This window comes from Gadus macrocephalus, chromosome 7 (assembly GCF_031168955.1).
Source record: "Gadus macrocephalus chromosome 7, ASM3116895v1".
In the NCBI taxonomy this organism is placed as follows: Eukaryota; Metazoa; Chordata; class Actinopteri; order Gadiformes; family Gadidae; genus Gadus; species Gadus macrocephalus.
Genome location: NC_082388.1, coordinates 19,627,029 through 19,639,528, shown reverse-complemented (window position 1 = coordinate 19,639,528; position 12,500 = coordinate 19,627,029). Strand labels below are relative to the sequence as shown.

General features: G+C 44.7%; 1 protein-coding gene across 1 annotated transcript in view; it reads right to left on the bottom strand.

The window, feature by feature from the left end:
* wscd1b (WSC domain containing 1b) overlaps positions 1-7,767 on the bottom strand; it is a 14,623-nt gene extending 6,856 nt beyond the window's left edge. Inside the window, exons 1-3 of the mRNA XM_060057221.1 lie at positions 7,451-7,767; positions 5,329-6,094; positions 492-606 (exon numbers count right to left, since the gene is read on the bottom strand). Coding sequence (XP_059913204.1) covers positions 492-606; positions 5,329-5,776 — 563 coding nt within the window. The 5' untranslated portion in view covers positions 5,777-6,094; positions 7,451-7,767. The remainder of the gene's footprint in view (positions 1-491; positions 607-5,328; positions 6,095-7,450) is intronic.
* Positions 7,768-12,500: the final 4,733 nt, after the last annotated feature.

Sequence of the window (12,500 nt, the reverse complement as noted above, 5' to 3'; positions counted from 1 at the left end):
GAAAATCCTGCGCATAGTGCATAGTGTACAGCTATGTATACTATGTCATCAATTCATTAAAAGCCTCCGTTCACTTCCACTCCATATAGATAAAGCTGCTTAAATTGAGAATAAATGTTTATAAAAAGACATCAATAGGCAACAGCCCATGAAGGACTACTCCACAACAAGAGATGGAAACCAGCGTTATTACCATGCAGTTTCAGTTTCAGTATTCCTCTCTCGAATACCTGAATTCAATCTGCAATATTGCCTCCATGTGAGTGTATGTCACGTGACGGGCTCTCCTCCCCACCGCCAATCATTCACCGTCCCCCTCCACCCCTTCCCCAGCCACCTGGCACTCCACTGGAACACAAGCAGCCATTCACCCAGAGGAGTCTCAAAAAGTGCTCAGCACCGAACAGCGCCGTCTCTGTGGCTCGCCCGGCGATGCCCTCTCTAGCCCTCCGCCCACCGGCGCAGCGGCCCAGCCTCCACAACGGCATTACCTTTCGGCGCAGGTGTCCTGACACAGGGCGCTGGTCATCTTGCGCAGGTCGTACAGGATAGTTCCCCCCAGGGCCCGGTCCCCTGCCTCGTGCAGGAAGCAGCCCACATAGGTCCCTGCGAGGGGAGAGGGGGGAGAGTATAAGACAGATGAGAAATATAACGGAATATAACGCTAGTGTTGATGTCAAGCACATGGTGGGTCCTCCCAGGCCCACACAAGCGCAAACGTAGATCTTTCCATCTGTGGAAGTGAAATTGGCATTAATTGAAAAGAGTATTCAGAAATAGTATTTTTGTTATTTTTTATCTATCTTTCTATCTATTAAGCATTTGTAACATTTAATTCTATTTTATACCGGAAGGACAGAAGAGCAAAAAATCGAGGTGAAAAGAAAGGCATTTTCATTTGATATTTCATCGATCCTGCTGAAAGACGCTCCCTTGATAGTTAGGAATCTGTCATGCCATATGTGAATTTGCCACTTTCCAGACTATTGTGATAAAATATCACATATAGTTAAGTAAGTAAGCAAGTAAATATTTTATTGTCTCTCTCACGAGCAAAATTTGCTTTGGGCAAACAGAGAGCGTCGGCGACACATACATAAAGGTTTTACATAGACAAACATGAAACACATTGCATTACCCAAAACATGGCCTCACCCAAACACATGGCCTAACCCCCACCTTGAAACCCATTATAAAAAATATGGTATTGCATTATTGCATTTATTGCGCCCATAAAACTCAGTTATGTGATCAAAAGCGAGTATTTTCAAGTTACTAGCCTTATATGAATCCCAAAAATTACAATAAATCCCAAGCTGGAAAGGCCAAGGAATTCCAAGTACACATTTATTGCGCCCATAAACCTTAGATGGAATGATTCTTTCGTTTCAACCACATTTTCCCATAATTGACACAATTTGAGAGTGTGGCTTGCCGTCAATGAAGTGCTCATTACGTTGACAGGGTAGTTTGAGCCACTGAATGACATGAACATGAACAGATATTTAATGAAAATATGACATCATCCTTACAGAAAGAAACTGGTCATTTCTATGCAGAGAATGTTGAAGGATTGGAAGCCTTGAAGCAGACGGTGTTGGACAAGTGGGGAGGTGGGGGGACACGGTAGATGAATGTAGCCCATGTGTCAGCAAGATGCACTGACACGAGAGAAACAAGAAACGGAGCATGAAATCCTTTGTCTGGGCTCAGAGCGTGTAGAGCACAGAATTTAACGTCCAACAGTTTTACAGTGTCCTTCTGAACCACGTGTCCTTCCAAACCATGCGTCCTCCAAAACCCTGCATCCACCTAGACCCTGAATCCCTCTAAATCGTGTGTCTTCCAAAGCTCTGCATCCCCCTAAACCCTACATCCTCCTAAACCATGTGTCTGCATAAGCCCTGCATCCCCTAAACCCTACATCCTCCTAAACCATGTGTCTGCATAAGCCCTGCATATACCTCAACCTATTGTCCTGCTAAACCATGTGCCTGCATAAGCCCTGCCTCAACCTAAACCTAGTGTCCTCCTAATCCCTGCATCCTCCTTAACCCTGTATCCTCCTTAACCCTGCATCCTCCCTTACCTTGTATCCTCCCTAACCCTTTATCCTCCTAAACCTAGTGCCCTTCTAAACCCTGTATCCTCCTTAACCTAGTGTCCTCCTAAACCCTACATCATTCTTAAAGCTGCATCCTCCTAAATCATGCATACTCCTTAACTAAGTGTCATCCTAAACCCTGCATGCTCCTAAAACCTGCATCCTCCTAAACCATGTGTCTGTATCTGGTCCTTCTAAATGCTGCGTCATGCTAAACTTTGCATACTCCTTAACACTGCATCCTCATAAACCCTGCATCCTCCCAAAACCTATAACCTCATTAACCCTGCAAACTCATTAATCTGCATCCTCCTAAACTAAGTGTCATCCTAAACCCTGCATGATCCTAAATCCTGTATTCTCCTAATCCATGTGTCCTCGTAAACCCTGCAAAAATCTAAGCCCTGCATCCTCTTAAAGTCTGCATCTTCCTTAACCTTGTATCTCATAGAACCTGCATCCTCCTTAATCTTGCATCTACCTGAACCATACATCCTCATATACTCCGTAAAGCCTTCGCTATAGGCTTGGTGGACCGCATTTCTTGACTACTTTGTCGTGGAAGCCCATCTCAATGTAAAGAATCATTCCAATACAGCCAAGAAATGCAGCCCTCCTTCTGCAGTCAGTGTATCATTTTTGGCCAATATCAGGGACAGTACTGTCCACATGTTAGTAATAAGAAGGAATTCGTTCATAAATGAATACAGATGAGTGCTAACTAGCTAGCATACCTTATACTTAAGTTAGTGTAAATACATTTTTTATCCTTATTCTTCAGACTAATTGGGCATTCCCCAAAAGTTTTGTGAAATGGTTTTTCGTGGACCACCTTGCAATTGTTGCAAATCTGATTTTGAATCACGTTTGTTTCAACAGAGGTCGAGATGTACTTTTCCTTGCAGATGGTTTGCTGTTGGTAAACCAAGATCTCTTCCTAAAAGTAGGTGGTTATTGACACAGTTAATCAATGCTGTGCCCCAGACTTTGCATATTGTATGTAAAGGCTGTGAGGGACTATTCTAGACCATCCTCTAATATAAATCATTGTTGAAAAGCAATATTTTCTAAGAGCTGATCTTGAACGATTAGAGCATTGATTCAAGCATGCAAACAGGGGAAGGGAAGCGGTTTGGATCAGCAACCATGCGTGAGATGAACACCCTGTGTGTTGGTGTTTAATGACATGCACAAAAACTGGCCCAGCTCCTCTTCCCAGAGAGGGCTGAGAAGTCGATGCCAATGGAAGGCAGTAGGCAGCGAGGAGGGGAGATGCAAGATTACCACAGATGGGGGTAGGCAGTCCATTTTAGGACCATTAGAGTAGACCTGCGGAGGGCAGCAGGGACCCAGTAGGGGACCGCCGATCTTGGGAGGAAAATGCAGGCTACCACACAGACTAAAAGAACGTCACGCTTTTAGTCCAGGACCCAAAAGCTGTTTATTTTGAGAGAAAAGCTATAATTAAATTGTCATTGATGCCTTATCCATTTATTTATTTATTTATTTTGTATTCGTGGATTTCCCCCCGTACCGTTAAGGTTTAAGTTTTAATCTTCTGGAAATTCAAAAACAACAAATCCTTCCTTGTGCATTCAAACGTAAAAATGGCACATAAATGCATAATGGAGCTGTGTTTGCTGCTCTAAATTCATGCCTGTCTCATGAATGTGCAATGAGTTGCAGTTTCTAAATGAGAAATGGAAACCTCACGCACAGATTGTGTTACCGCTGGCTAGGGGCCATCCGAGCAACCTAAAGTAAATCACCAAATAAGACAATAGGTACATTTGTATGTTTTCTGCTTCATATATTATTCAAGGAAAAAACATTTTTCTGTCAACAAGCTTTATTTGTTACACGCACATATCCTCGCTGCGGTGCTCTGCACACAAAAAAAATACAATTCAGAGGCTATCGTCCATTTCAATAAGACGTCGCAGTGGTATCTGCTCTATTTCAAGCCTAGCCTCAAGGGCTTACACTGTGCATCTAGATGTTGTCATGGGTGGGTTGACACAAACAGGGTAGCTTTGGAATTGATTGATAATACATTCTTGATGTAACCTAGTGGTGACCAATACCACCACTGAATGACAAACATTGTACTGGTGTACAACCAGGACTAGGAATAAGAAGAATCAGGAGGATCTTTTATGATCTTCTTGAAGAATATCAGGGATGAGATGAATGTGTGTTTTTTCCAATTGCGCACCTCCCCAATGAAACGAGCGGAAAGGCGCACAATGTGTTCCTTGTGTTCCCATGTATCATCTGTCTAGCGATCAACACAGAGATGCTTAAGTTGTTGTTGACTTCAGTATCATGAGTTCATTAACAGAGACCTTTTGCATCACTGACAACGACGAATATGTGTTTTTTTGCTCTATGTTTTTTTTTTTCTACTCACAGTTAGACCTCAGCGAGACAAAGACATTGAAATTGCCTAGCAGTACCTTCCTTACACACATACCGGCCTTTCCAAATGCACAGACATGAATCTATTATTCTGCTGAATAAAGCTATGAGGGATGAATTTGTAGCCTTTTTGAATGCACTTTTGCACATAACATGTTGTACGCCACCAGGGAATGTGTCTATGTTTATTGCCAGAGAAACAGTATACAAAATAACCTTTAACCAACCACCGTTGAAACACGACTTACATAATAATGTTATAGCAACAGGGCTTCTACAACTATATGTGCTTCAGCTACTTGCAAAGGGATGCACGGGTTAAAAGCGTATTCTTGGATTGAGCACAGTATACAACTAAATCGATGGATATCCTTATTCTTGTTCTCTTATGGCGCATAATAATTCACTCTCTGAGCCTTGCACAGTTTCAGGGGGTAACATTGTTGTTTGGTTGTCAATTCACTCATTCAGGGGAAAATTAAGACATGTTAAATTCAATTTAAGATAGACAAAAAACCCTTTTCAGCCCGAGCCATCTTGTGTGTGCCGAGAATAATGGATTTTCTTTTATAACCCATGAATCATCGGAAAGTCATTATTTTAACTCTCCACCCCTTTCTGAAAAAATAAAGCTCAACGTGACCCGGCGGAACTCGCTTATTTTCTTCTCCTTCTTCAAATGAGGGGCCTCTCAGAGAAGCCTGACATTGCGTCTCTGGTGACTCAACACCCACGACTCACTGTTGGTAACCGTTTACTAGCGTGCATCATGCGGCTGCGAACGCCTTCCCTTCACCGTCGCTTACCTTTCCGTCTGCTGCCGCCGCTCCGACCGCTGCCGCTGCTGCTGCGCTGAGCGCCCCTCTGCTCAAGGGTCTCGGGCAGCAGGCCGTGGAACCAGCGGTGCTGCAGGTGCTGCCCCCCCAGGCCGCGGGAGTCAGCCCAGTGTCGCCTGGCCCTCGTGCCCGGCCCCGGCCCCGACCCAGGCCCCGGGGTGGCCTGGTAGGTGGCCCACCGGGAGCGATGCCTCGCGCTCAGGCCGGACCCCCTGGGCACGGTGGGGGGGGCCACCAGGGACAGCGGGGGCTTGGTGGAGGAGGACAGGGAGGGGACCCCGCTGGACTGCGTGACCCGCAGGCCAGAGCGCTGCAGGAGCAGAATGCTGCCCGCCATTAGGTAGGCGATGCCCAGGAAGAACAGCAGCACCTGGGCTCGCCACAGGAAGCAGTGCACCTTCGAGAGCCGCGCCAACATGCTGAGCGCGGGCTGGGATCAGAGCAGCCGACCCCCCGGCGCGGCGAGGAGCGTCAGAGTGCGGCGTCTACAGACGCATCAAGACGCACTGTGCCGGCGCTGGTGCCGGTCCAACGCCATGCTCTTCCTCTTCTCTAGTGTAGCCCCCCAGCAGTGCAGTCATTCTTCCCGCCAAGCCTCCACCATGCCTTGCTTCTTCATCTCAGTGCCCCTCCTCCACCAAGGGGTGGGGGTTGGATCCTTTTAATGTGCCACAGCTAAGATTGACCTCAAGGCAATCTCCAGCACTGCAACACCCGGGTTGCCTTCAACAAGTCCCTGGGGACAAAATGGAGGGGAAGAAAACAGGCAGCTGTTTTATTTATTTATTTATTTATTTATGTATGTATGTATTTCCTCTTTTTAAATGTCACTGTTATCCGACTCCATATGTGCATAATCCAATAGTGCGGTGGCATGTGAGGGGATTAGACCCGTAGCTCATGTTGAAATATATAGACTTGTGTTTCCCTGGCCTCCAGCTATGTCTTTTTTTTCCCATTTTGCTGTTTGCTGCCTCTTTTATTTTCAAGACAATCCCTGAAGTTGTGGTATCCCTGCAATTTGACTGCAGGGTATGACAGACATAACTTGCAATGTTGTTTGTGCTTTTTCACCACATACCAAAATAACTGAATTAGTTGGACCTTACAACATTTTTTTGGAATATGGCCTCTCTTCCCCAAACCATATCAAACAATGTTGAGTTATTAAGCAACATCTGTCAAGGACGACTATCTATTATGTGTTTGTCAAATTAATCTTAAATCCTAATTTGATAGGTGGAAAATCCAAAAGAGTGTAGACCCAATCATGCAGTGAAAGAAATATGAGATGAGATGAGAGGAAGCGATCAGCAGATCTCCATATTAACACCTTCTCGTGCATGCAGATTTGCAGGATGACTGACAATGTTGGCCAAATATCGTTCAGCTGTCAAACCTATTCTACATTAATCTTCATAAGCAATAGCGTTTATGAAAGAAATACATCCAAGCAATGTCAACGATTAATTTCGTCATAGTTCGCTTTGGAAAATGGGATCATTGAAGTGTTGCCATAAAAGGTCCCAGGTGTTTTATTTCTTTTTTTTTGACACCTCTGTGAACGCTTTGAAATGAACTGCTGGTCTTTTAGTATATCACAGGCAAATAGATGCGTTTCAGAGCGTGTCTCTTTGCTTCGCACCAGCGGACATTATAGTAGTATTCATACTTCCTATTGTGTCAATAACCGTTAGGGGACCCTGACACCGTTTTAGTACTTTTCACACAATGTATCCTTCGGGTCGTTTTATTTAATCGAAACATTTCGACACACTTGCGAGCAAAGTATGGAGCTGCTGCTGCTCCCGAGAATACAAGCAACAGTTTGCCCACAGAATATCCTCTTTACATCGTTTCATGCACAGTGGTCAACTCTTTCAACTAAACGCAATTTGCGGACATAAAATGAACTCAAATAATACAGACTATATCATCTTAACACTGCGAACAGCGTCCGCCGTATGTTGCATGTTTCATCCAAACAAAAAAGAATCAAGGGTAAGTAGGGAAACCTTGCATAGCAATAGAAATCTTCCATCTTAAGGTTCCGCACCGTTTACAGTAGATGATAATTTAGCCGGTTGCTTACCCTCAGCTCCAGAGAGACGCCACGACGTCTTATCGCTCAATAAATGATGAATCTGTTGACATGCTCTCACTTCCCCGATTTTTCTGAAGGTCTCCTTACAGTTCCTCAGCATTTGCCAGAGCTGTGACGACGTGCTCGCGTTATATAAGCGATCTCCCTCTCTCTCCATCTCTCTCTCGCTCTCTCTCGCTCTCTCTCCCTGTCTCCATCTCCCTCTCGCCCTCTCTCTCTCCCTCTCCTCCCTCTCTCCTTCTATCTCCCTCTCTCTCTCCCTCCCTCTCCCTCTCTCTCCCTCTCTCTCTGCTTCTCACATTTTACTCTCCGTCGGAGGAGCTGGCAGAACGACATAAAGAGAGGAGGCAGTGTGTGTGTGTGTGTGTGTGTGTGTGTGTGTGTGTGTGTGTGTGTGTGTGTGTGTGTGGTGTGTGTGTGTGTGTGTGTGTGTGTGTGTGTGTGTGTGTGTGTGTGTGTGTGTGTGTGTGTGTGTGTGTGTGTGTGTGTGTGTGTGTGTGTGTGTGTGTGCGTGCGTGGGTCTCATTTGCATTGGTGATCTAAGCGCGTCACGGCACTCGCCGTGCGGGGAAACGTGTCCGGCAGTAGGCATTGAAGACAAGAGACACGCCGAGTCCTGATGCTTTACGACGTTGCATCCTCCGGCTCCATCCTTGATCGACATTTGTTTATCGACCGACTATCCCTTTTTGTTATTATTATTCTCATACTGTATTACTGTATGCATTTGCATACATTTCAAATGTTGTGAAATGTGATACTTCTCCCCCCGCGCCCCCTCCCACAAAACATCCACCGGCAGTTTGAAGGACATTTCAGCACCACGAACAGCGCCGCGTCGTGCAGGGACCTGCTGTGCATGAATAAGGCAAAGTTAACAGTAGAAGGGAATGAGGAGGGGCCGCTGTTAGGCTGCCCTATGTAGTCTATAGGTTACTTTAAGCAGTTTGCAGTTTAGGCAAGAATACAAATCGAAAATGGGCCTCAGCTATACTATTGTAATCTAGTCCAAAATCTAGTCCTTTCTAAAGACTTACTTATATTTTGTTGTTTATTTGCCTACTATATATTTGGCTGCAACACAGAGACTCTGCTATATCTAACATCATCCGTGGAGATATACCCCGCCCATTGCGCTGCTCCTGGGACTCCAACACGTTACTGTGTGCCGTCCTGGATTTTACTGACTTCCAATGTGTTCCCCGGGGAGTTAACAAGTCAGCCCTAGCGTCTGTTCTTCTTCAGACGAAGAAATATCGAACCCTCCAAATAATTCATTCAAGTAACAGATTTCCTGACACAAGTATTTATATAAGCCTATTGATTGATGTTTGATAATGCTGCACATGTACAGGCTACACGATTGTATGAAAAAAAAGAAGATATCTTCCTAATCAACAATTTCTACACGCCATTTCTGATTTGGATGTGCCTAAAACCCACATTTTGCCTGAACAGAAGCGTATACATCAGGTTTCTGCACTTATCATCAGCTCATCAGACATTGCAGACACCTAATCTCAGCCAACCTGGCTGCTATACTGTAGTGTTATGACCTCTCTTGAACCCGCTCCCATTGAGAAATCTGTGTGCGATCTCAGCTCTGTTTTATTTCAATTAATTTGAATGTCTCCTCCACACAACAAAATCTCCCCAACACGGCCCAGCACCCCACACAGCGCTCAGGGAAACCCATTCTCCCTAAACGTACCCCCCACCAAAATTATTCCTCCTCTTGTTCAATTGCATGCTGTCGCCAGTTTCATGTGGCTGACTGCGCTGTCATCTCTGTGTGACCTTTGCTGTCGCGTTCCTGCCAACCCCACTGTAGTCCCAGGGCTGTCTTAGCGTACAAGGCCCTAAGAAGCTTAAAAGTGCATGCCACAAATCAGGCTTTTTCTGCCATACTTTCAACCACTGCCATCAGCGATGTTCCCATTCCCCCCCCCCCCCCCGCTCCCTACTCCCTCCCACTCTTCCTCCTTCTTCTTCTGTTGCATCTGTCCTCGGCGCTGCTGAATAAATAAAAACGCCAGCTAAATCCTCTCCAAACTTTCTGCCACTGTTGTTGCCCTCCCACTAATTCCATTACTGCCTCTGACTTCAAAGGCGTTGACTGTGGCTTTATGCCGGTGTCTCTCTCGCTTCACCCCCCCGTTCCTGACGATGCGCTTGACATCCCTCTCGAAACGGCAGGGGTGCTGCTCCCCTCTCTCTCCACCACCACGCTCTCTAAGAAGTACAGAGCGCCCCTGTTCCCCCCTCTGGGACCGCTATCATCCACACCTTATTAGCTCCCCGCTGGATGTTTTATAATCCCTCATGATCCCTCTTTTCTGTACCGCACAAACAATTCCATACGGCGTTTATTAACCGATGGGGAGATGATAAACGTTCAAGTGAGCATTCGCCGAGGCGTTGCATTCTGTCACCATTAGCGTGTGTACAGTGTGTTTTGTGTGCTGGCAAAAAAAAAAAAGAAGGGGTCTATGTCTGTACTTCAGGAGTAACCTTTTGTGGATTTCTCCTCAGTAATTGCTTGGTCTGTCTGTTTGTCTTTCTGTGTGTGTGGGGTCCTGTCTGTCTGTCTGTCTGTCTGTCTGTCTGTCTGTCTGTCTGTCTGTCTGTCTGTCTGTCTGTCTGTCTCACTGTCTGTCTGTCTGTCTGTCTGTCTGTCTGTCTGTCTGTCTGTCTGTCTGTCTGTCTGTCTGTCTGTCTGTCTGTCTGTCTGTCTGTCTGTCTGTCTGTCTGTCTGTCTGTCTGTCTGTCTGTGTCTCTGCATCACCTCCAGGCTGTGGTGCATTTGTTGGCCGTCCCTCTTCGCTAAAATGTCGGGGCTCTGTTGCCACCAGTTCACCCCGTGACATTTGCGACTGTTCCTTATGCTAATGAGACTCAACTCTCTCTTTTCCCTGCATTCTCTCTCTGCGCCCCAACCAGCCCCCCCATCCCCCCCCATGCCCTCCAGAGCCAGCCGTGTCCGTTGGTTAGCTGACATTTTCACAGTTGAATGTCTGCCAACCGACTGGGCCTAAACTAATGCGGTTCCCAATTCCTCCCGTACCAGGGAGTAATCCCGGATCCCTGTCCCCTCTTCTGGCTCAAAAAGAAGCCTCTCTTTGGCTTTTTAAGGAATTAAAGTCTTCCATAGAAGAAATGTTTCCCCTCGCTACTTGGCGTTGTCTCCTGCCATCGCTTTGTTCTGTCACTTCCAAGCCTTACCTATGTATTCTTTAGCTGTCGAACAAAACATTATACCTTTGCAAGTAAATGCAACACAAATCAAGATACGGGTTTGTTAAACGCTTTCTCTTTATTGATCCAGCCTTTTTCTTCTTTTTCATTTAAATGGAAACATATGCACTCAGAAACCGAGCTACTAACAAAGCTCTACAACTAAAGCTTTAATCTCACCTTGCAAAGAAAGCACACATTGTTGGCTTGTGCCAGCTGTCTACGTAATCTACATCCTGTCTGGGTATAAAACACAAGCAGCCTCCTGGAAAGATGAGAAACGAGAAAGCACCAACAGACAGCTGAGTAATTGCCTATAATATATCAACTTATCAAGCCTTCCCAAAACCTTGTTCCTTTAAATCTAATCCGAAACACATTATCTTTAATTAAAATAAGGAAATGAGGATGAATACAAATTTGTGCGTTATTCAAGGAGAGGTAAAAGAAAATAACCTTCTCAGGCGGCCCATATTATTGGATATTACTGGATTCTTATTTCGAATGAGGAGGAAAAATAAAAACGAATGTTATTAACCTTTGGCATTTAAAAGCTATACATTTTGTACACATTTAAATTGATTGAAAAACACAAGTGGCGCAGGAACAACACAATGCACAATGCTGCAAGATTTATATTTAATTAATATTTCATCTTATATTATTCAGGAAGTTAACCAAATCTGATACATTTGGCTGCTATTCGCCAATGACAAGCAGACACTACTAAAGCTACAACCAAAGCTTCTCTTTCAACTCTCTTTTCCACTAATTTGTAGCACTATTTACCCATCTTTATCAAGACACATCTGATGCATGCATTAGCACTTTTGTGTAATAGTACTCTTCTACAGTCGGATTCAACTAGAGTTATCTTAAGACAGTGTGGAATACAGAACAAACAGAGAATAGACTCAGTTATTTACAATGCACATTGACATTAGGATGCTAAATATCAATGGTCAGCACTTTCAGGAAGGGCATTAAATACCCTTATTAACAATGTGTCAATGCACTCCATGAGGAGAGAGCATTCAGGACATCATTCATATATACAGATATGCTTTTCTGCAATGACCCTGCAACATGATTAACCGTTTCTTCATCATAAATAATGATTATAGATTCTACACCACATACAAACACCACCTGTACACATATCCATGCTAGTCTTACATAAGTTCCCTTAGTCAAATGTTAAAAAATGAGAAATCCACGAAAGCCTCCAGTTTGATGCTAAAACGAAAAATTCTCTCTAACGAGATAAGAGACGTTCTATATATGTTTCAATAAGTTGTGTATTTTTTTTAACTCAGACAGTGGTATTTTTAGAGATACATACTCAGTAAGTTTGTGTAGTGCAGCATAGCCCATCAGGATCCCGTTTATGCATCTGGGGCAGCAGTACAAGGGGTCTTCACCCTGTCTGGAGTCTGAAGGAATATGGCTCAGTCTTCCAAGCAAGATCATATAAAGGTATGTATGGGCATGGGCAAACACACACACAAACACGCACGCACGCACGCACGCACGCACACACACACACACACACACACACACACACACACACACACACACACACACACACACACACACACACACACACACACACACACACACACACACACACACACACACACACAAAATAACCCTAAATAGAAAATGGTTTCGAAACCAGTTACAAAAAAAAACACACTGAATAGCATCCTGTGAAATATTTTTCCAAAATAGACTAATCATTTTATCCAGGCATAGAGCTACTTTATTACCTGCTGTTTTTTTGTGTCCTTGGGTTCTGTGAGAG